Below are 23,123 nucleotides of genomic sequence, written 5' to 3'. Positions count from 1 at the left end.
GACAGCTGGGGGCATGGCTGGCTGGATCCCGCCCCAGCTCCTGCTGCCCACCTGGGGTTTCTGAGGCTTTGTTAGACATAGGGAGGCTTGAGAGCAGCAAACCTCCTCCTCCTCCTCCCTGCCTTGCCTCCTTGGATGATTTATTTCGACACACGACTCCATCCTGTTTTGCTGCATCACTCCAGGCGCTTTATTGCTTCTGGCCTGGGCTGGCAACATCCCTGCACCCATCCCTGATTTCCTGAGAGCAGAAAGGAGCCCTCAAACCCCTGCTGCCAGGGCTTGTCAGGATATCAAAATGCTCCCAACTTTTGGTGGTTAGTTGGCCTTTCCTCACGTCCCAGAGCAGCTTCCCTTCTCCTGGCCCCTTTCTTGAACTGCTGGTCCATCACTGCCTGGAGCTTGTACACAGAGCTCTTTAGGGTGCACACTGCTGGGAAAAGCCTGTGCTTGTCAGTTCACTGTGAATATTCTGCTGGAACATCACCTGTGAAAATAGACACTTAAAAAAAATTTGCATCCTTAATTGTGCCCTGCACTTACCCTCTAAAGCCTCTGTGAGCCCCCATAGTGACATGGCCCTTATCCATGGTGGGTGTGTGGGCAGTGTGCTCTTGCAGATGGACACCACTGCCATCCTGGCTGTACACAGAGCTGTACAGGCTGCATTCCTGCCTGACACACTGCATCCCAGCCTGTTGCAGGACTGTCCTCCCACCAGGCACCGCTGCTGGCAGTTTGGATTTTGAACTTTAAATTTGACCAAGCTATATAGGTCGTTTTATTTTCATGTTGCTGCCAGCCTGGTATTCCTTTTTTCCCATGGGAAAACCAAAACTCCATGATGACTGCTGGAGATGCTAATGGGGAGGATGGGAGAGGGGCTTCCATCCAACACACTCCCTGCACCCCTCCAAAACTACCCCCTTCATTTCACAGCCTCCCTGGAGTGCCACGCACCCATTGAGACCATTCGGCGTCTAAAATCCCCCGTCTTCTAATACGGCTTTTCCCCCTCTAAACCTGTGAGCAGGAAGAACCCCCTCCTCGTCTGGGCGAGATTTCCACACCTCAGTGGCGGTGGCGAGCGCTCTGCATGGCTCGCATTCAAATGAAGCCGGCGCAGGCGGGCGGGCAGCGGTACCGGGGGGCTGCCGCCCATCCCCGCTGCCGGCCGGCCCCACGCCCGCGGGAGCCGCCGATGTTTTTGGGAAGGAGCATTTGCCTGCCGTGGGGCTGGGGTTTCTGGCTCTGGCGGGAGCTGCGGTGTTGGGGTTTCCTGTTTACCCGCGCAGCTGTGCCAGCGGTTGGAGGGAGGTCGGCGTCGGCCAGAACATCGCCGGAGCCAAAGCATCCCCGGAGCCAGAGCATCCCCGGTGCCAGAGCATCCCCGGTGCTAAAACATCCCCGGTGCTAAAATATCCCCGGTGCCAGAGCATCCCCGGTGCTAAAACATCCCCGGTGCTAAAACATCCCCGGTGCCAAAGCATCCCCGGTGCTAAAACATCCCCGGTGCTAAAACATCCCCGGTGCCAAAGCACCGCCGGTGCCCTAAGCGGCTCCGGGGTCCAAGGGCTGCGTGCGGAACCCAACCAGCAAACGCCTTTTAATGTAGGCAGCAGCAGCGATCCGCTGGTAGAGGCTGCATGCGCATAATTAATTAAATTGCATAATTAATATCACTGCATTATTCATAAAGGCCTGGGGGGCGTCCCCGCCACAACCCGGGGGCGAGTGCCACCCTGGCCCGGCAGCCCAGGACGCGGAGGCGAATCCCCGCGCCGGCAGCACCCAGCGTGGGTGCGATGCCCTCCCGCTCGCCCGCTCCCGCAGGGCAGCAGGAAGGCCGGAGGAGGGCGGGCAGGAGGGCGGCGGGGCCGCGTCGCGGTCCCGGTTCCGGTCCCGGTTCCGGTCCCGGTTCCTGTCCCGGTTCCCGCCCCGGCCCGGTCCCTCCCCCCTCAGGCCGGGTCCCCCCCGGGGCCGCGCGGCGCCGCGCGGGCGGGGCGGGGCGCGGAAGGGGCTTCTTGAAACCGCCGCGCGCTGATTGGCGGAGCCCCGCTCCGCCCCGCCCCCTCCGCCTCACAGCCCCCCTTCCTTCCCCGCCGCCCTCCCCGCTCCCAGGGGCCCCGGGGGGCACCGGAGGGCGCCGGGGGGCACCGGAGGGCGCCGTGCCCCCGCGGTGCCCGCCCCCGGCCGCGGGGACGGGCGGGCCGGGTCGCGGCTCCGGGCCGGGCCGGGGCGGCCGCGGTGGGGGGGGGGGGGGGGGGCGGCGGGGGGTGCGCGCCGCCGCTCGGAGCAACGGCGCCCCCTGGCGGCGCGCGGCGGCGCCGGTACCGCGCGGACCCGCGGGCGTCCCGTGTCCGTGTGTCCCCCCGTGGCCGTGTGTCCCCCCGTGTCCTGTGTTCCCCCGTGTCCTGTGTCCCCACGTGTCCGTGTGTCCCCACGTGTCCTGTGTCCCCACGTGTCCTGTGTCCCCCCGTGTCCCGTGTCCTGTGTCCCCCCGTGTCCGTGTGTCCCCACGTGTCCTGTGTCCCCACGTGTCCTGTGTCCCCACGTGTCCTGTGTCCCCCCGTGTCCCGTGCCCGTGTGTCCCCCCGTGCCCGTGTGTCCCCCCGTGTCCTGTGTCCCCCCGTGTCCTGTGTCCCCCCGTATCCGTGTGTCCCCACGTGTCCTGTGTCCCCCCGTGTCCGTGTGTCCCCCCGTGTCCTGTGTCCCCCCGTGTCCTGTGTCCCCACGTGTCCGTGTGTCCCCCCGTGTCCTGTGTCCCCCCGTGTCCCGTGGCCGTGTGTCCCCCCGTGTCCGTGTGTCCCTCCGTGTCCCGTGGCCATGTGTCCCCCCGTGTCCTGTGTCCCTCCGTGTCCCGTGGCCATGTGTCCCTCCGTGTCCGTGTGTCCCCCCGTGTCCCGTGTCCGTGTGTCCCCCCGTGTCCGTGTGTCCCTCCGTGTCCCGTGGCCATGTGTCCCTCCGTGGCCGTGTGTCCCCCCGTGTCCCGTGGCCGTGTGTCCCCATGTGTCCGTGTGTCCCCCCGTTGCCGTGTGTGCCCCCTGTGTCTCGTATCTGTGTGTCCCCCTATGTCCGTGTGTACCCTCGTGGCCGTGTGTCCCTCCATGTCCGTGTGTCCCCCCGTGTCCGTGTGTCCCCCCGTGTCCTGTGTCCCCCCGTGTCCGTGTGTCTCTCCGTGTCCGTGTGTCCTCATGTGTCCTGTGTCCCCCCGTGTCCCGTGTCCGAGTGTCTCCCGGGGGCGACTGTGTCCCTCCTATGTCCGTGTGTCCCCCGGGGGGTCCCTGTCCCTGTGTATCCACGGGATCCTATGTCCCTGTGTCCAGGAGTATCCTGTGCCCCCCTCCCCATGAGTGTCTCTGTCCCTGTGTACCCCCAGTGTCCTGTCCTCATGTGCCCACGGGTGTTCTGTGTCCATGTAACCCCTCCGGATGTCCAAGTGTTCATGGACTGTCCTGGGGTGGCCCTGTCCTCATGTACCCCCTGAGTGCTCCTGTCCCCACGGATTCCCTGGGACTCTGCCAGCTCTTGTGGACACCTGGAGCTATTCCTGTCCCTGTGGACCCTCCTTGCAGTCCCTGTCCACACGGGCCACCAGCACCTCCAGAAAGTCGTGCTTCTCCCTGGGCTCTTCCTGCTGCCCTGCAAGTAGCAGGGAAGTCCTGGTGCTCCCCATCCCCGTCAGGGCTGGACTCTGCCTGGCTGCCCGTGTCACATGCCGTCCTGTTCAAACAAACCCTCATTGCTCTGAGCTTTGGTGTCTCGATAAAACCCAAACTAAACCTCACAGCGAACTCAGCCCCGTGGCACACAGCTGCCCTCATCCTCTCCCTGGCAGGGTGGGCAAGCTGGCCTTGAAATTAAGTAAATACCAATGGAGGAGTTGAAAAATAGGTTACCTTGTAATTGATTTTTTTTTTTTTTTTTTTTTTTTTTTTTTTGCCTGCAGCTAAAGAAAAATTAGCCTCCCTGCTATCTTGTGCAGTGTGTTTGAGAATGTACTGGGGTGTGTAGTAGCTGAAGGGGTGGCATGACAGCTCCTTGGCCCAGCCTTTCCCACTCTCTTCTGAGACTGACTTTTTTTTGTCCCTCTCCCCGGCAGTTAAACTCCAGGCGCTGCCAGAGAAATCTAAAGCTTTGATAGTTTGGAGGAGCCAAGAACAGGACTCCTGGCAGAGTGATGCAGCCCTGAGCCTGTGCCAGGAGCCGTGGGAGAGCCCTTCTCCGAGGGAGACCCAGGCTCGTGGGGTGCCAGTTTAGCACCCTGTCCTATCACCCTCTGCCACTGCCTCTGTGCCAGCCAGAGCTGCTGCAGCCACCGTGGGTGAGAGGGTGGCACAGGGCAGGGCACCCCAGTGCTGGTCCCTGAGTGGTTGGAGGGCTCATCCTCCCTGGTGTCCTTTGTAGCCCCAGCCCAGGCTCTCCTCCCTGGTGCTGCAGAGCTCCTGGTGCAGCAAGACGTGAGAGTTTGATTTATGAAGTGCATTAGTGTCACTTTTTCTCCTCTTTTCCATAACGAGCCATTTGTATGACGGTGCCTGTGTGCTGCCCTCCCTTCTTACCATCGGTGTCCAGGTTTTGGGGGGCCTTTTCCAGGGAGAAGAGACCTTCAGCTCACCCACCCCTGCTACATTTTGGGGGCGTGGGGTCCATGCACATCTCCTCTCAGGGGCTGTGACTCCAGAGGCTGTGGGTGCAGATTTGTCGGGGATTGTGGGTGATGACTGCTCCCCATGGCTGGGAGTGGGATCCCTGCAGTTTGGGACACCCTAAAAGCCTGTCCAAGCCCCTGTGGTCTCTCCCAGCAGTACGGGAGAGCTGCTCAGCCTCCACTCACCCTGTCACTACTGCAGGTCCCACTCCTGGCCTCACAGGGTGCTGGGATTAGCTGTGGGTGCATCAGCACCACCGCCAGCATCCCCTAAAAATCTGACAAAACCTACATTTCAGCAAAGATCGACCTCATGCCGCAGCCCCTTTCTCCTATTACCGAGCCCTTGAGCAGCACTTCATCCTCCCAACTACTCCAAGAAGCGATAAAACCAATAGGTCATTTTTCTCCCCCCACCTCTCAGCAGTAATTAATGGTTTAATTAACACTCGCGACATCCAATTTCCATTGCTTTGCCTGAGCAGCCTCCGCTGCCGGGGTAAGTGGGGGTGGAAAGGGTTAGCCGGGAGCCGGTGGGAGCCGCCGGCTGGAGGCCGCCCATCTGGCCCGGATTTCTTCCGAGGCTGGGAAGTTCTCCTCCTCCCGAGCAGCGTATCCAACACGTTCCACAGCCTGCTCTGCTTTTGCACGGGCTTGTTTACCGCGATGCGGCTCTTCCAGCCCAGCAGAACCCGGGCGCCACCAGCACTCACGGCCCTCGTTATTTACCCCGAACGATTTTCCAGTGTTTTAACACCAGTCCCTGAGAAATTTTAGCTGTCCCAAGGAGAATAGCTGCTTGTAACCGGTTGCTAATTACAAGTATGAATGTCAATTAATTCATTTAGCTAATTATCCACTCTCTGAGCATCACGCACCAAAGAACTGTAAAAGACGGGCATATGGTGATGGAGCAGGAGGGAGCTGGAGCCGGCGTGCGCTCGCTGGGCGGCCGGGGCGAAGGGATGCAGGCAGCCCGAGAGCTCGGGAATTACAGCATTGTGCTAATTGGGCCTGGAAAACATCAACCTCTCCTTGCCACTTTTGTTTGGAGGCTCGAGCGTGGGTCAAGCATCTGAAGTGTTTCTAATTGTGCTGCTCCCTCTGACTCGTTTTCACCAACCTTTTGATCCTAATCTCCGGCTGCAGAAACAAACAGCCCTAAGGAGGAAGGGAGAGATCCCAGAAGATCTTCCTGGCCAGGGGCCTCCGTGCTAAAGGTGGGGAGATGTTCTGGAGGATGCTCGCTGCGATCTGGTTTGCAGGGCACCCGGGCTGCTGCAAGTGGGTAGGAAATCATCCTGGTGAGAAATGTCTTGTTTGCTGTTCCAAAGGAAATGTTGTTTTCTGTAATGATGGAATTTAATCGCATCTGGGCGTGCAAAGCCACCTGCAAGACGTGGAAGGGGCTATGCAGGGTGGAAGGGCCTCTCTGTTCCTGCTCTTGGAATGAAGAATGCAGATTTTATCCAAGTAGCTGAGCAGTGAATGCTCAGCGGGGTTAAAGTCCTCAGGCAACAATCTTCTTCCAGAGAGAATCCCCATCCCCATAATCAGATCAATCACCTGGTGCAATGCAGCCTTCCTCCATCCCCCAAAGACTCCAAACCCCTCAGGGGCCATCACCCCCAGCTGGGCCCCATCTCCACCCCTGCCCGGCCCAGCCTTTCCAGAGGTATCCCGGTGTCCCACCTCTCCTCTGCCTGCATCTAGGATTTTAATGAACGTTTTCCACAACCAGCCTAAAATTTAGGTGGCTGAGGCAGGGGCTTTTGCCCTATTTCAGTGCTTTGTTATTATTTACAAAAAAAAAAAAAAAAAAAAAAAAAAAAAAAGAGTGGGGCTTTATTTCCTGTTGAAACTGCTTAATTATTTCTCTGTTGGCTTTCCAGTGGCAATACTTGTGCTGCCAGTGCCTGCCAAGAGCTTTGATCAAGCTCATGTAGGTTGATAACCAAGAGCGACTTGTAAAAGTGTGTAAATCAAATACAAATAGAACAACATCTCCACTAAACCAAACTGTCATTAATGCGGTGACATGGCAATTTGCATTTTATTTCCTTGTTAAAAAAAAAAAAAAGAAAAAGAAGACAAAGAAAAAGAGAGAGAGGGGAAAAAAGGGGGTTTGTGACAAACCCTCTCAGAGGTACTTCAAAGGCAGCAGGGCCAGGGAGTATCTGTGTGGATTGGATTGGCTTTGGAGAAGTTTGCCGAGCTTTTCCGGACAGTGAGCTTGGTGACGGTACCTGCGGCTCTGGGGAAAATACTGATATTTTCAGGTAAGTTTAACTGAGGTGGTGGGGGCAGAAGAGGATGAAGAGGGGGCTGGGGAGGGGAGCTCGCCCCAGGAGCCGCTCCCTGGGGAGGGATGGAGGGAGCAGCATCTCCCCGCTCGCAGAGCTGCTGGCAGCGCTCGGCGCCCCCGCCGCTCTCCCCGGCTCCGCAGCCAGCCCGGCACATTCCCCGCCGCACCCAGAGCCAAGCTCCCGAGCGTTTCCCAGGCTGGCGCAGATCTGCCAGGCGCTACCTTAAGAAAAGTTGTGCATGAGCACGTTAGAGGAAGCGGGAGGGGGTGTGCGCTGCCCCGTCCCGCGGCTCCGCGCCAGCCCGGCCTCGACGCCCGCAGGTGTCCGTGCGCTTCTCCTCCGAGCCAGCCGTCGCCTCAACACCTCCCGCAAATGCTCAGCTTCTTCTGGCTGAGGTGAGGGCTGAGGGGAGCTGGGGATCGCGGGGGGAACCCCAGGGCTGGGTGAGCGGGAGCTGCTGCGAGATTTCCACTCCCGGCTCGTCCTGGCATGCATGGGCGCTGGGCGGCTCTTCCAGGCGGAAGATGTGGGGTGAAAGCCCCGTGTGACCCCCCTGCTCACCCGGGGGATGCTTTCTTGCCTTTGGGGTTTGCAGCGAGCTGTGCTGCCGCTCCATCGTGGTCGGACTTGTCCGTGGGGACGTGGCATCCTCCGGCTGCAGCGGGGACAGCGGGCGGGAGCTGGGGACGCCAAACCCCCCCAGGTCTTTCTGAGTGTGACAGGAGGAGTGCTGGGGGCTTTGGCTTGAGCTTCTTTTCACTTAAAAGTAGGGGCGGATATTTGGGAAGCATGGGCACAGGGCTGCCTGGAATGGTGGCAGCATGGGGAGGGCAGAGGGATGATGATGTGCTGGAGCTGGTGGGGGCAGTGTGGGTGGCACGATTCTCTGGTGGTCTCCACCCCAGTAGCCCTAAATGAGGTGGTCTTGGCCATGGTGACTACCACGGTGGGGACCACCACATCACCATGGTGTTCACCTGGGTGTTTCCTACTCAGTGGTCTCAGCCGTGGTGACCCCCATTGTGGCCACCACACAGTTAAGACCACCAGGGTGTAGACCTTTGCACCAGCTTGGTTGCCACTATGGTGGTTTCCAGCTTGGTGGGCTTGGCTGTGGTGGTCTGAAACGTGGTGGTGTTGATGTTATGGCAGTCTCCTCCCTGGGAACGCCTTGGGTGGCAGAGCAAACGTGCCTGGGCTGGGCGGTGCTGTTGGGTGTCCCCACGAGTGTGAATTTTGGGCCTGGTGGTGTTTACAGCTATACTGGGGTGATACATGGCTCTGTTCTCCCCCTGCCCTGGACCCAGACCTTTGTCCCCTGGGACACTCCCTGGGGGACTTCGCTCCTGTACTGGCAGATCAGCACCAGCCTTCCTGGGAGCCTCATGGGAGCTGCAAAGAGCACTCGGGCAGGGGTATGGATGGGGCTGTGGGCATGGTGGGGCTGGGGATGCTTCACCCTGTGGTGGAGAGGGGTGTGAGGGTGCTGGAGGTGTTCCCACTGTGCTCATACTGAGTGATGCTTTCCCGAGGCTGATGGCTGGAAAACCATCAGCCCCTTGTAGGAGGAGTCCTCCTGTGTCCCACTCTTGCCTTTGACCCTTGGTTTGCACTTTCCTGGCCCCATGCCTTGCTTTGCTCCACGAACTCTAAGGGAACATGGTGTGTGGTCCCAAAAATACCCATCGCAGTGTGTCCTGGCCTTTCTTCTGGGCTGGCCACCCTCCTGAGGTCTCACTGAGACCCACTGCAGGGAGCTGTGTTTCCTCACCGTGCTGTGACCTGGCAATTCAGTTCCTCTTGTCCCAGCGGGGTCACATCCTGAGCAGCAGCTCTCATGCTGGGGACCCTGCTCCATCCCGATGGGCACGGGGTGATGGGGCTGAGCTGTGCTGGGCATCTCCAATGCTGCTTGCACCAGGGCTTTGTCACTGCTGGCAGTGGGACTGGCAGGCTGGGTCTCGGGGGATGGACAGCCCTCACTGCCCCGTCGAGATGGCAGAATTTCCCAAAGTAGGTCAGGGTAATTTTTTAACGCATACAGATTTGCTTGTTACCATGGATATTGCTCAATTATACACCAATAATCTGCCATGAGAACTTCATTGTTGCTGCTTTCTTCCCCACCATCTCCCCCCTTTTTTCTAGAAATATTTCCAGGGAGGGGTCAGGTTACACCGAGGGGCTGGGGTGGGTGTAGGAGACAGCCAGGTGAGGGAAAATGGGGATTAGGTATTTGAGAGGTGGCAGTGGGGTGGTGAGAGAGCTCTGAGGGGCTAGCTCAAGGTGTGAGGCTGCCCTGCTCTGCCCAGACCCTCCCCAAAGCCCAGCACTTGGGACCTCCACCCCAGTTTCACCCTTGTCTCTCCCTTTTATCCAGTGTCTTGGGGGTGGCAGAAGCAAACACCCTGCTGTCAGTGGGCTCAAGGATTTGGGGGAACAACTGTTCTCCTGCATCTCTGCCCAGCATCATCCTGGGGAGCTGTGGCACCCACGGGGCTTGCAATGGGGTCTTGTGCACAGCGGTGGTCCCCTGGTGATTTCTGAAGAGGTTGTGCTGAATTTCACAGCAGAAGCATTCCCTGGAGCATCATGTGGGTGTTTTGCTGCTGTTGGACACCCCTCTGCCAGGGTATTGGAGAACTGTGGGATCCCTCTCCCCAATATTTGCGGGGTTGTTGGTGGGTTTTCCTCTCTGTGTCTTCCCTGGATTGTCCTGTGGGCTCCTCATGCCTTCGGCAGCACAGGAAGTGAACGTGGCAGGAGGCAAGAAAAATATTCTGCTGGAAGGGATTTTTTTTTCTAATGCAAACTTTTTTTCTTTTTTTTTGGGTAGAAGTGGGTCACTCGAGGGGTGACAGAGTAAGAGCATCATCGCCTGGGTACTGCATCCCGTTGCCATGGTGACCCAAAGGCTGCCTCAGTCAACAGCTTTAAAAATGTGACAGCTGAGTGAGGCTGAAGATTTTAATGAGGACAGACACTTGCTGGCTTGGTTTCGATAACAAATACTCCATAAATGCCCACTGGCTGGATGGTTCTGGGTCTCGGGGCGCTCCCCTTCCCCAGGCTGGGAGCGTGGGCTGGGGCTGCCAGGGAAATAGCAGAGGGATGATGCAAAGCAGACACCTCTGGGTATTTTTCCCCCTCCTGCTAATGCAACCCAGGGTACAAGGTGACACGATTGCCGAGCCAGCAGCAGGTTTGGGTTTCCAAGGAATGTCCCTCTGGAGCTGTTGGCTGGGGCTGTGGGGTGTCACAGGACCACCCCCAGCTGCCACCACCGCCTTGTGCCTGCAATTGGGCATCAAACCCATCTTGCTGAACAGGACAGTAACTCTTGCACCGGCTCTTGCGAGGGCAGCTGAGCCATCAGGAAGCTCTCAAACCTCAATAACACACCTGGAGAGGTCATGGGGCTAGGGAAAAGGTCGTGGGGCTGTGGAAAGCAAAACCTGGTGCTGCTGGGGCAGGGGTGGGAGGCTGTGAGAGGCTCCTGTTTGTGTCTTGTTTTGTACTGACCACATTGGGTGCACTCCGTGTGACAGCCCAGCTCCTGATGGTGCAGGAAGCAAATCTACAGCTTCCACTTTTTTAACCTCTTGCCAAAATCAGTCAATCCCATATACTGGGAAAAGAGCTGCTGCCTCCAGCAGCCTGGTTTTAGCTGCATGGGAGAGGGATGTGTGCTGGGAAGCTGGGGGTATGCCAAGGGCCTGGCAGTGTTGTGTTTAAAAGCAAATATGAAGCCTCTTCCACGTTTTTTTTTTTGCTGCAGCTCCCACACTGCCTTTCCTTGCAATGTCACCACAATGTCCAGCTTGGACACAGTCACCGTGCACATGGCCTGGGGGCCTGCAGGCACCCAAGGACACACAATGCCCTTGTGGAATGCCAGGGCTTCGCAGGCAGAGGGACTGGAGCAGGGCACAGCAGCACTGCTGGAGTCGGGTGCTTCCCATTTGCTGCCCCCAGTACCACCCACGGCAGCCTCAGCCCTGCCTGCTGCCAAAAATACGCTCCCGGCTGTCTTGTGACTGCAGCGGTGTCACAGCTCCGGCCAGGGGAGCTTCAAGGCACAGTCCTCTGTCACATGTAGCAACACTGGCACGGCATCACTGACTGAGGAGTTAGCCATGGCCCTGCAACGTGCCCTTGGTCCAGCTCCCCAGAATAGCTGGGACTCTTTCATCCGGGCTGGTGAGCGTGGGACCTGACCCCCACGGAATGGCACGCACCTGCCCCAGGTCTGCCCTTCTCCCTTTCAGCTCTGACAGCCCCCTGATAGGTGTTGGTGAGGGGTCAGTGGTGTGGGAGGGATGTCAGCATGGGATGTGGGGACAGGGTGTGACAACACGCCACATTCACTGCCTTGTTCCTGCTGGGAAGCAGCCACCCCCGTCTCTGCTGGTTCTGCCGTAACCAGAGCCACTCTGCTCCTTTCCAGGTGTCTCTTAAAAATGGTCAAGGGGAATATTATAGTCTCTGAAGACATCTTGAGCTTCTGTTGCAATGGCCTCCAGGTACCCTTCGTGCCGTGCAACTAACCCATGGCTCCCGTTGTGCCGCCAGCTACTAACCCAGGCTGTGCTGATGCCACCCTGTGCCAGGAGCTGCACCAAACCTGGCTGCATCTTCTCCCAACACATTCCCTCCCCATCACCTCCCCGGCCTCATGCTGGCCACCGCAGGGTACCCAGGGTCAGCACGGCCAGCAGCTTCTCCCCCAAAGCTCAGAACTGTCGGACGTGGGGAAAATGACCGGCGGCATCCCGGGCCAGGCTGTCTGCTCGCGGCTTTGGAGCTCTTTGCATTGCTGGCTCATACCCCAGAGCCTGCTGGCTTCCCAAAATAGCTCTGTGCTACTTGTGGAGGCGCTTCTGCGTGCTGGGAAGCAGCCCGGGAGGTTCACACGGGGGTTTGGAGGCTTCTGGAGGGGCTCTGGTGGCCGGGGGTCGGTGCCACTGTGGGATGGGGGAGCTTTGCCATCGGTGCTCCCGCTGCCGTCTCTGCTGAGGCGACGTTTGTGCCGTTCCCGGGATGTCGTGTACCAGTAGCTATGGAAACAGAGGTTAGACCCGCTGGAGAAAAATGCTATTCTGAGAGGCAGTGAGCTCAGGGTAGTCGGGAAAGCTTCATTTTCAGCATAACCCCATCTTTAAAGAATGCAGGCAAAGCAAAGGGCAGGGAAGCTGCTGCAGTGGGACTCCTGCAACAAGTGCTGAGAGCAGGAGCTGCAGTGGGAGCAGAAAGCGGAAGGAAGGGCTCTGACAAAGCCCCGACAGATCCTCGTGTCTCCTCAGTTACTCACCAGGCTAACTGAGTTCACCCTTTGTGTAACACGACTCACTTGACATCTCTCATCAGCTATTTTTCCCTGCCAGCACCACCTCAGCCTCCTCTCTCTCCCACCCTGCTTCCCCCTGGGGTGCCAGGGGAGCTGCTCTGTGCCCAGCAAATGGACAAGCCAGCAAGGAAACATATTTTACTGCCCAAACAACCCCAAACTGAGGATGCTCCTCCTCTGCTGCTTGTACAACATATCTTCCAGTGCTTCCTTTGGTGAAGGGGGGGGTGTTGGTGGAAGGTGTGGAGCACTGTCCAGCCCCAGACAGCAAACCCACCCTGTGCTGCAGCACCCTAAAAATTAAGCTGTCAAGGAGAAAAATTACTTCTCAGAAGAGTGATTAACTTTGGGAGGAATTTTTGTGGTTTTTGGGAGGGAGCAGTAGGATTAGGTGATAAATGGCCTGAAAACCTGGAGTAAACCCCTATGGAGCATTTTTTAGAGGGATCTTTTCCCTTTTGGCTGCGGGCACCTTATCTTTGGCAAGGGCTGGATGGGTTTGGTGGTGTCCAGGGGTGTGCAGGGCCGGAGTTCTCCCAGCTCTGTGTGGGGTCCCTGTTCTCTCAGGAGATTTGCTTCCCATTCGGGTGAAACGGTGCTTTTTGTGTCCCACAGGGCTCGACCTCTCCACCCCGTGCCCGGGAGCCAGGGGAGCAGGAGGAGGCTGGGGGGGCCATGGCGAGCCCCTCGGCTGCCCGCAACCCCACCGAGGTGCAGATGAGCCAGCTGGTGCTGCCCTGCCACACCAACCACCGCGGCGAGCTCAGCACCGGCCAGCTGCTCAAGTGGATGGACACGGCCGCCTGCCTCTCGGGTAAGCCATCCTCTCCCTCTGGAGCCCTGGTCCTGCCGGGCTGCCAGGGAAGGCACCAGGCAGGATCCACAGGAGCCAGCTCATCAGCAGCATCCCTGGCAGTCCAGCGCCGTGCGTACCTCGGAGTGACGCCAGCTGGGGACCCACGTCATGCCATTTTGCTGAGTAATTAAAGAGCAAACAGGAGCAGGACAAGAAGGGGAGGAGACGTGCACTGCAGCATTCATGCTGGCTTGGGGACAGATCAAAATCCGTGCCTGCTTCCTCTTTAATGCTGCCCTTTTCCTTGCCTGGTGTGCAGGGCACGGGAAGAGCAGGCTGGTGGCATCCCTGGCATACCAGCAGCATCCAGAGTGGGCTGAGCTCCTCCACTCAGCAGGAAGCAATGGAGCTCGCCAGCTTAACCAAGCATGGGGAGGTTTTGACAGAGAAATGGGTGCAATTCTGCAGTTGGATGAGGTTCCCAGAGCAGTTTTTCAGTCTGAGGTTCCTGGAGTCCCAAGGGAAAGCGGTGCCGGCAGAGTGGCTTTGAAATAGTCGCTGTGTATGGGGAGATGGAATCAGCTGCTGGTGCATCTCCACAGCTACAAACTCATGGAAGGAAGGCAAATACCAGCACACCCTCCAAACCTTTAAACATCTGCAAACCTGTGCTGCCGTGGGTGGAGAAGCCCCAGATCTCACTCTGGTTCGCTGCAAGCGCAGCAATGGGCATCAGCAGGGAAAGGGACCCTGGCTGGGTGTCACTGGTGTCACCAGCCTGGGGCAGAGGAGCCCTCGTGGCCCTCGCACCCTCAGCACGTTGCTGAAGTTGCTGATGCAGTTTGTTTTTCCTTTCCAGCCGAGAGACATGCTGGCTGCCCGTGCGTCACAGCTTCCATGGATGACATCTATTTTGAGCACACCATTAGGTAAATACTCGGGGGTTTTTCCCATCTGCCGGCTGCAGTGTGGGCTGGGGCTGGAGCAGGGAGCAGCTCGCTCTGCCTGGGAGAGGAGGAGGTGTGGTGGCAGTGCCAGGCTCACAGGGCAGCCAGGGACTGAGGCTCGGTCTCCCCGCAGGGCTGCGGGCAGACTGCTCTATCTGCTGTCTGGTCACCCGGGGAGCTCCTGCTGCCTTGGCTTCCCGGTATTTCCCCCAACGCCAGCTCCTCCCTGGCTTTGTTCAGGAGGCAGCTCTGATTTAGTGCTCTGGAAAGCTGGAATCTTGCAGATCGTGCCTCTGGAGCGGCCGTGTGGGTGGCAGAGGCGCGGTGGGGCTCACCCACCCAGCGGGCGCTCCCGGCTTTGTGAGATGCATCAGGCTGGGCATTGCCCTGCCAAAATTCAAAATTCCATCCCAGGCTGGTCCTGGCATCCCCTGGGTGCTGCCCCACAGAGCTGCCCCCTCTGATTCATGCAGCCATTGGGATGTCATGTTTCAGGGGACAATGTTTCTCCTGACCTGAGGGGACAAAAACCCTCCCAGGGTTCTGCCCTCATCCTCCACAGGCTCCCAGTACTAAGAGCATTCCCACCCAACATTCTTGAAGTAGTCTCCTCCTTTTGTACCCCCAGTAAGCCCAGGTACTGCCACCCACCTTTACTCATCTCTGAGAGCCCCCAGACCCCCTGTGCCTGTCTGTTCCCACCTGGATACCATGCCAGGGGGCTCCCTGAGGGTTTGCCATTCCGTATAGGATCTTTGCAATATAGGATCCATGCTGCCCAGCAGTTCCTGCCTTGCCATATAGGATCCACACAGTATAGGATCCATGCAGTATAGGATCCATACTGTCCAGCCACTCCCTGCTGTGCAAGTCTGCCTGCTGGAGCAGGCACCACTGTGGGTACCCAGGGTTGGCACTGGGGTCCCTGGCTATCAGCTGATTTGTTTGGCACAGAAAAGTCTGACTCACTTTTGGGTTTTACTGTCATTCCCAGGAAATGCTGAACTCACACTTTTGCCCTCCCATATGAGGTGCCCATCTCCGCGAGAAATCCACAGTGTGGGGATGTGGTGCAGCCATGGTGCCACCTCCTGCTGGCAGAGATGGCATCACTGGGGTTCATACTCTGCTCCTGAGCCAGCTTTTCCCCGTGGCTTTCAGGAGCAGGGAAGAACAGCCCCAAGCCCACTCCACAGCATCACATCAAGCCCTGGAAAACATTTGTGCCTCCTCGGAGTTGAGCTGGGCACTGCTCCAAGGGGGCAGGGCATTTGTGCTGCTCCTGGCTCAGATCCCACTTGCTGTGGTCCAGCTTAAGGCTCCGAGCAAGGGGCCTGGCAGGGATTTCCTGCAGAGCTGTTGGAAGGTGGAGGAGTTTTGTGTCAGATCTCCTTGCCTGGCTGTTTGTGCCTTCTGCCACCCTTGCTCTGCCGGGGAGAGGCAGGGAGGAGCTGTGGGTGCTTGAGGGCGTGGGGGAGACCCCAAATTTTCACTGGCTTAAAACTCACTGTCTGGGCAGCAGATTGTCCCCACCCCTCCGCCCTGCAGTGTGGAAGTGCAGCCTCAGGGAGGATCACACGTACCCTTGAGTGGGGCTTTGTGTGGCATTTATGGCACTGGCTTCTACTGTTTGATAACGACAGAGAAGATAAAATGTTTTTGGGGCTATATATAGACACGTGGGGCTGCCAGTCTGCCTGCCTGGCCCCTTGCCCTTGCATGCCCCTCGCCACCAGCCCATCCAGAGCATCCATCTGGCTGCTTCCATTGCCTCTAACCCTCTCCCCACATTTGCTTTCTCTTTTTGCCCCAGCCAGCCGCCTGTAAGCCCTGCTGGGCAGCGGGACGGGAGGAGCGGTGTCGGGTACGGACGTGTTTGGCCCTAGAGCAGCCAGCCTAGCCCAGTGCTGCCGTGAGTTGGGAGCCTTAACCCCACTGACGAGGCATGGCATGTGAACAGAGCTGCTCACGTAACCCTGCTAACGTTTTTGGCACGTCACCAGCCCGGGGTCCGTGCTGGGGGACGGCCAGAGGCACCAGGTCCTGCCACTCCTGCTGCAGCCAGAGCCAACGTGCAGAGTGCCATTTACAGAGCTCCTTTGGAGCCTGAAGTCACGTGTGAGGGCACGGGGGAAAAATCTGGTGTCAAAGCACACTCTCTCTCTTCTGGTTTTGAGAAGTGCTGGTTACAGGGTTTATTTTTCCACTGAGCTTTCTAGCACTGGCCTCTTTTGGGGAATGAGGAGCATTCATGATTTAAAAATGTATTTGGTAAAGACTGCTGCTGGTGGAACTAAAAATTTTAATTTGCACATTCCATGGGTACCAGTCTGTAGTGGCTCAGGCTGCAGAGTTGCCTGTGTGTGTAGTCTGAAGCCTGCTGAAGGCACAGAGGAGAGCAGCAGTTTGCTGCCAGCAGATCTTTAATTTAAGAGATGGTGCAAAATGCCCCTGGCTGGGCACTGCCTCCTGCCATCTCCCAGCACCCCAAGGTACCCATTGCTTGTGGGGAGGCCCCGTGGCTGGTCCAGTTGTGCAGGACAGTGGATGCAAGGCTGGAGGAGCCGTTTGCTCTGGCAGGAACGTGCATGCCTACATGGGCAGGGGTGCCAAGCAAGCCTGGGGCACCTCTGCCCCCCTCGGGTGTCCTGGCAGCACCCCAGACCTGGGGACCCACTGGCACACAGCTGCTCAGGGGTGACATCTCACTGCTCTCATGTCTCGGGGGTGGCTGTCCCCGTGTCCTGCTGGCCATCTGGCATGTCCCACAGTCCCAGGAAGCCTCACCACAGCGGGCAGTGAGCTGGAATGCCGTGGCACCTCAGAGGGAGCAGCTCGGTTGCTGTTGTCCCCCAGTAACCTTTCCTTTCTCCTCTTCCTGTTTTTCAGTGTCGGGCAAGTTGTCAACATCAAAGCCAAAGTGAACCGAGCCTTTAACTCCAGCATGGAGGTTGGTGTGTGCCCCTGCCCCTGTCCTCACAGCCACATGGCCAAATCCCCAGATCCTCCCACAATTCCCAGCTTTAATCCCTTTTGGCTGGCTCTGGCCAGGGGTGTGTGGTGGGATGTGGGTTCCTGGGGAGCAGAGCTCTCAGGGGTGCTGTGCCCTCTCCCAGGTGGGCATCCAGGTGAGCTACGAGGACCTGTGCAGCGGGAAGCACTGCAGCATCTGCAAGGCGTACGCCACCTTCGTGGCACAGGGCCCCTTGGGCAGCAAGGTGAGCAGTGGCTGGTGGCCGGGGGGACTCTACACAGAGGCAGTAAGGAAATGGCCTCTGTGAGGCTGGGCTGGGCTCAGCTTTCCATCGCACAACTGCTGCTTTTCACGGGTGATCCCCTGTCCCGTGCTTGGGGGATGCATGGTGGGTGGCTCCTGGCCCCATGCTGGGCATGGGGGGCAGCTGCTCACTGCTGCTGCTCGTCCCCAGCGGGTCTGCACCCTGCCCCATCCCTCTGCAGGTGCGGCTGAAGCCGCTGAGCCCGCAGACAGAGGAGGAGAAGATCGAGTACAGCATCGCCGCCGAGCGCCGCCGCATGCGCCTGGTCCACAAGGACACCCTCAAGGACCTTCTCACCAGCAGCCCCCAGGAAACCGGTACCGTGCCCCCCTGCCCGGGCTTCCAAATAGCCCTGACATAGCTGGGGACATCCCATTTCCTCAGCAGGATGCTGGTGGTGATCACCACATGGAGGTTTGGGAATGCCCTGGCCACGGCGGGGTAGGGATCAGCCCCACCATCCCAGACTCCCTGGAGGTTTGGGCTGTTGGTGCCCAAAGGGCTGTGGGGAGAGGAACAGGAGCTGGTGGGGTGTTGGGTGAGGGGTCCTACTGGCCGTCCAACTCACTGAACCCTGTTATCCCCTGTGGCAGAGCTGGAGACGCGGGATGGCAGCGGGGCGGTGCCGGCGGAACGGACGCGGGTGGAAAGTGTGGAGCTGGTGCTGCCTCCACACGCCAACCACCAGGGCAACACCTTTGGTGGGCAGATCATGGCGTGGATGGAGAACGTGGCCACCATCGCAGCCAGGTGACCCGACAAGGGAGTTGGGGTCAGGGAGTGACATGCCTGGAGGGGACACGTGTGGCTGGGTCTGGCCACAGCTGGACTGCAGGGACCCTCCAAAGGGATGGTGTCCAGCGTGTCACTCTTGGGTGACACTGCACAGGGGGTTCACACTCACTGCAATTGGCTCATTGCTCCTTACTACGGCTGGCTTTGGCCATTGGGATTTAGGGGTGATGTTTTTCGGGGTCTCCTTGTCTCTGGCTGGGTCGGGGTGGGTACCCGGGGCTGCCACGATGTGGGGGTAACACGTGTCCCCACAGCCGGCTGTGCCACGCCCACCCCACGCTGAGGGCCATCGAGATGTTCCACTTTCGGGGACCGTCGCAAGTTGGGGACCGCCTGGTGCTCAAAGCCATCGTCAACAACGCCTTCAAAAACAGGTGGGTGCCAGGGTGGGGGTGCCCTTCCCGCCCTCCCCGCCGCCCTCTGCTCCCTCATCCCTTCTTTCTGGCAGCATGGAGGTGGGGGTCAGCGCCGAGGCCTATGGCCAGGAGATGTCCGTCAGCCGCAGGCACATCAACAGCGCCTTCATGACCTTCGTGGTGCTGGACCAGGAGGGGCATCCCCGCACGCTGCCCATGCTGGCACCCGAGCCAGGGGTAAGGACTGGTTTCTGCCCAGCCTGGTGGCACGGGACCCCCAGCAATCCCACTCGGCCCCCAGCTCTTGGATTCGCAGCAAAACAAAGGCAGTTTTGTGATGATGGAAATGCAATTGCTCAATAGCAAGTGAATGAAATGGGTTGCTCGGGATAACTGATAAAATAAACCACTCGCCTGCACAGATATGGAGACGTGTTAGCCATGCAAGGCTTAGCAGAGTATTGCCTGCAAATTCCAGCTCATCTTTTCTAGAATTTAGGGGAAGGAATGTTGAGGTTGTTTTGTACCTTTCAAAGCATCCTAATCCATAATTTGCTGGGATCCAAATATTTAGGAATGTCTGTCGCATGAGCACAGTAGCAAGGCAAACACTCATGTGTCTCAGCTTCTCCTGGGCTGATCCTTGTCCAGCTCCCTGATTTTTTTTGATGCCTTAAAACTAGGATCTCCCACTCTGATGGAGATCATCTCATGGCCAAAGTCAGGCCCCCTGAAACCTCCTCTCACCCACTTAAAACACCACACTAGCACTTTCTTCAAAATAAGCTGCTTTTTTTTCTTTTATTTTCCCAGGAGAGGACATTTGCAGGTGCTAGGGTTCACCATTTTTGTTTCAGGGGCTTTGTTCAGGTTTGCAGCCACAACAAGGGTTTTCCCTAATGTGCCAGTGCCCATCACTTGATCAGAGCATGGTGGCAGTGCTGAAATAACTCACAGTTAATCACTGACCATCACTACAGTGTGGCCAGGATGGCAGCTGACAAGCAAGGGGGCTTCACCTTCCAGCCCTTCCCTGCTGAATGTTGCTCCTGCTCCCAAAAACGAGTGTTTTTTTTTTTTTCCATTCTCATTTTCCTGTTAACTGAGTTGCCTTTTCCCATTTATCAGGATGGAGAAAGGAGGTACAGAGAAGCCAGTGCTAGGAAAAAAATTCGTCTGGACCGGTAAGCAGCAAAACGAGTGGGATGTGGGGATGGAGGCAGGAGGAAAGGGCGGGGAACAGTCTGGGGGTGGTTTGTGTCCCCTCATAAGGGAAGCTGTTCCTTGGCTGCAGAAAATACGTCGTCTCCTGCAAACAGACTGAGGTGCCGCTCTCCGTGCCCTGGGACCAAAGCAACAAGGTAGGATCATCCCCCGTGGGAGCTGCTGCCTCCTGCTCCTCCTCCTGCTCCCCCTGACGTGCTGCCCCTGCCCCAGGTTTATCTGAGCTACAACAACGTCTCTGCACTGAAGATGCTCGTGGCCAAAGCGAACTGGGCACTCGCCAGAGAAAAGGAAAAGGTACTAAACCCTGTCCCTGCTCCCTCAGCCCCAAACGTGGGCAATCCCAGTGGGAACAGGTCCCAGCTGTGCCCTGTGCTGCCCCAGGTGAGGATGTACACGCTGGAGGAGGACAAGTTCCTGTCCTTCCGCATCGAGATGTCCGTCTGCATCCCGGCCAGCCGAGCCTTCTCCCTGCTCTCCAACCTGCGGCGCCGGCACGAGTGGGACAGCCACTACGTGTGAGTGCTGCAGGCCTCCCCAAAAATCACACCCCCATGTTTAAGCCTTGTGGTTCAGCATCCTTGGGAGCCAGTGTGTCGCCTTGCTTGCTCCCAGAGACCCCTCACTGTGTGGCCCTGTCCTGGCTCCATCTGGGCTGATGGCTGCGCTTTGCTGGAGCAAACATCTATTTAAGGTCCCCCCAAATATTTTGGGTCTGGTGGTGGGGTGTAAATGTCTAAGGCCCAGATTCAGGGGCACAGCAGGGTTCCTGTGACCGGTCCCCTTCCCTTACAGGAGTGCTGAGCTCGTGCAGAAGGTCGATGACGACGACATGATCTACCACGTGGTGAGCCAGAAGCTCCGGAACGAGAACAAACCGCAGGACTTCGTTATCCTGGCGTCCCGGCGGAAGCCCTGCAGCAAGGGGTGAGTGTCCAGCCCGACCCCTGCTCCCTGCCATCGCTGATCCCTGCTCCCTGTGCCAGCTCACCGGGCTCTCCCGTCCCCAGGGACCCCTACGTGGTGGCCTTTCGGTCGGTGACGCTGCCCACCCACCCTGCCAGAGAGCAGTTCACGCGCGGGGAGACGCTCTGCTCCGGGTTCTGCATTTGGCCAGAGTCAGAGGAGATGAGCAAGGTGGGATGCTGTGGCTGTGATCCCACAGCCCGTGGGGGAGGCTCCTCCCTCCCCTGTGCCCCTGCTGACCTTGTCCTGTGCCTCGCAGGTGGCTTATTACAACCAGGCCATGCCGGGGTACCTCACCTACGTCACCACCAACGTGGCGGGGCTGTCCTCCGACATCTGCTCCACCTTCGAAGCCTGTGAGAAGTTCCTGCTGAAGAATAAGGAGGACCTGATCTCACGGCTGCAGGACTTCTAGAGCCACGGTCCCCTGCTGACAGATGGACAGACAGATGAGGGGACGCTTCTGTGGTGGAAGGGAATGTGGCATGGTGGCACCCAGACCCTGCCTCCCTGAGGGCTTTGGTCACAGGGGTTGGGGTGGAGGGGCATTACCACCTCATCCCTTGCACTGATGTGTCATACCTTTTCTTCTTTCTTTTTTTAAATTTTATTTAGACATTTTATAAGATGATGTACAGGACTTGGTTTTCTAGTTCACTTAATGCTACTTGAATCTTTGTATGATCCAAAATATTCCCAATCCAGATTATTTTTTTCACTAGTTCTCAGTTGGGCATCTCACTGGTTCCTTTTGAGGCAGCAAAGGGAGAAAGGGGGCAGTGATGTAGGGTGGGTGCTGTACCCCTCCCTGGTGTAGGGGTGGCTGGTGGAACATCCCCCTCTCCCCAGTGCTGCTCCTTTTCCTGTGCAGGGCTGGCAAACAGCCCCTGCTCCTCCTGGGCTGAAATCCCACCCCATGGGGCTGTGGAAGGAGCAGGAATAAAAGTGTTTTGAAAGGACAAACATCCATATCTGCTCTGGGTGCGTGTCTGCTCCAGGGGCTTGCTGTGTGGTGAGCTTGGAGAAGGATCCTGAACCCCCAGGTCACCTGGGGCTCAGGTGGAGGTGGGGTCCTTTGAGGCAGGAATGTGCTGCAGGAAAGGGGTGGTGTTCCATGCAAGTGGCTTCTGGGGACTGTCTGGAGGTGTTGCTCTCATGTCTGGGACTGCCCTCCTTGTCCTCCTCTGCTGGATGCACCAACACCTTGAGAGCCAAACCTTGCTCCCCTAAGTCTGCGATGCTCTGGGAAAGGCACCAGAATGAAGCAGGGGTCACAGTGGAAGTGGTACTCATCAGGCACAGCCCAGGGGACATCTGCCCTCAGCCACAGGCCTGTGGAGAGCCCCCTCCTTGGCTTTCCTGGGTCACACAGCCAGAGGTTTTCTGATGGCATTGAGGTTTCTGGAAGCCCTCAGGCACGCAGAGCTTTGGGCACAGCAGCTTTTACAAGTGCCAGCTGTGCCTTTGCCTCTGTCTGCAGAGCCCTGTGCTTAACCCCAAGGATGGGTTTTGTAGAGCTTAACCATGAGCAAGGGATGGTAATGCCATCCTTGGGGTGAGGTGAGGCCATGGGGTTCCAGAAATGACCACAGAATCTTTTCCAGGACCCCAGGTGTCCCTCTGCAGTACCCAGTCCCTTTGCCACCCAAATTCCCCACCCAATTTATAAGCAGAAGGAGCTCCTGCCCCTCCCCTGTGGCCACCAGCCAGTGGCTCCCACCCCTGGGCTGGCTGTGGCCATCAACCCCTAATCTCTGCTCTATCTCCCATCATAAACATCTCAAGACCTGGCATGGCTGGGCCCTGACCTCCAAAAGATAAAGCCATCTTATGCTGAACATAGTCCAAACACTCAATTTTTATAGAGCCCTTTTATCTCCCAAAACTCAGAGCAATCCTGCCTTTTTATCACTGGGATGAGAGCCATCTTTTGGAGCCATCCTTTCTACTTACCTTAGGAATTGCTGCTGCTTGATTAAGTGGAGGGGATGATGTATTTGCCTGAACATTAAACTTTAACTGACCTCTCCTCCTCAAGTATTGTGCTTTTTCCTGCTGGGAGGCCCGGGCCAGCCCTGGCTCCAGCCTGGCTGGGTCCCCAGGGATGCAGGGTGATGGAGCAGGAGTGACCTGGGGGCACGGCAGAGCCCCGTGTGCTTTGTGCTTCTGGAAGAAAACTGCAGCCCTACAGCAGCTGCTGGCCCTCGGGGGCATGGGCAGCAGGACTGGGCAGCTTGGAGCAAACCTGGAGCTCCACTGCCTCATCCCACAGAGAAGGAGGGACCTGCTGGTCCCTACCAGCCTTTCCCAGAGCCCTTTCTTTGCCCTCCCCATCAAATGCACCACTAAAGGACCAATTCAGCAATCAATTACCATTTTTCTTAATCTCCTTAAAAAAAGAAGGGAGTTACCCCCTGCTCTGAGCAACCTTCCAGCCTGCAGCTTTGCAAGAAAACA

General features: G+C 57.9%; 1 protein-coding gene across 6 annotated transcripts; it reads left to right on the top strand.

Annotated features, from left to right (window-relative positions):
• Positions 1 to 6,794: 6,794 nt before the first annotated feature.
• On the top strand, positions 6,795 to 22,695 carry ACOT11 (acyl-CoA thioesterase 11). 6 transcript variants are annotated; one of them, XM_021541999.4, is made up of 18 exons: positions 7,276 to 7,352; positions 11,405 to 11,480; positions 12,920 to 13,118; positions 13,960 to 14,029; positions 15,861 to 15,911; positions 16,937 to 16,997; positions 17,164 to 17,265; positions 17,507 to 17,642; positions 17,919 to 18,075; positions 18,375 to 18,494; positions 18,569 to 18,713; positions 19,605 to 19,660; positions 19,771 to 19,837; positions 19,914 to 19,997; positions 20,085 to 20,218; positions 20,496 to 20,627; positions 20,711 to 20,837; positions 20,926 to 22,695. In XM_021541999.4, the coding sequence occupies exons 1-18, from the start codon at positions 7,330 to 7,332 to the stop codon at positions 21,079 to 21,081; spliced, it is 1,896 nt and encodes a 631-aa protein (XP_021397674.4). In that variant the 5' UTR covers positions 7,276 to 7,329; the 3' UTR covers positions 21,082 to 22,695. The 6 variants fall into 6 exon arrangements, with proteins under 6 accessions (XP_085442342.1, XP_085442340.1, XP_021397674.4 ...); XM_085586213.1 differs by lacking the exon at positions 7,276 to 7,352 and adding an exon at positions 11,059 to 11,204; XM_085586214.1 differs by lacking the exons at positions 7,276 to 7,352; positions 11,405 to 11,480 and adding an exon at positions 6,874 to 6,930.
• The last annotated feature ends 428 nt before the right edge of the window (positions 22,696 to 23,123 follow it).

Source organism: Lonchura striata, chromosome 8, assembly GCF_050655825.1.
Source record: "Lonchura striata isolate lonStrDom1 chromosome 8, ASM5065582v1, whole genome shotgun sequence".
NCBI lineage: Eukaryota > Metazoa > Chordata > Aves > Passeriformes > Estrildidae > Lonchura > Lonchura striata.
This window is presented reverse-complemented; position numbering and strand designations above follow the sequence as displayed.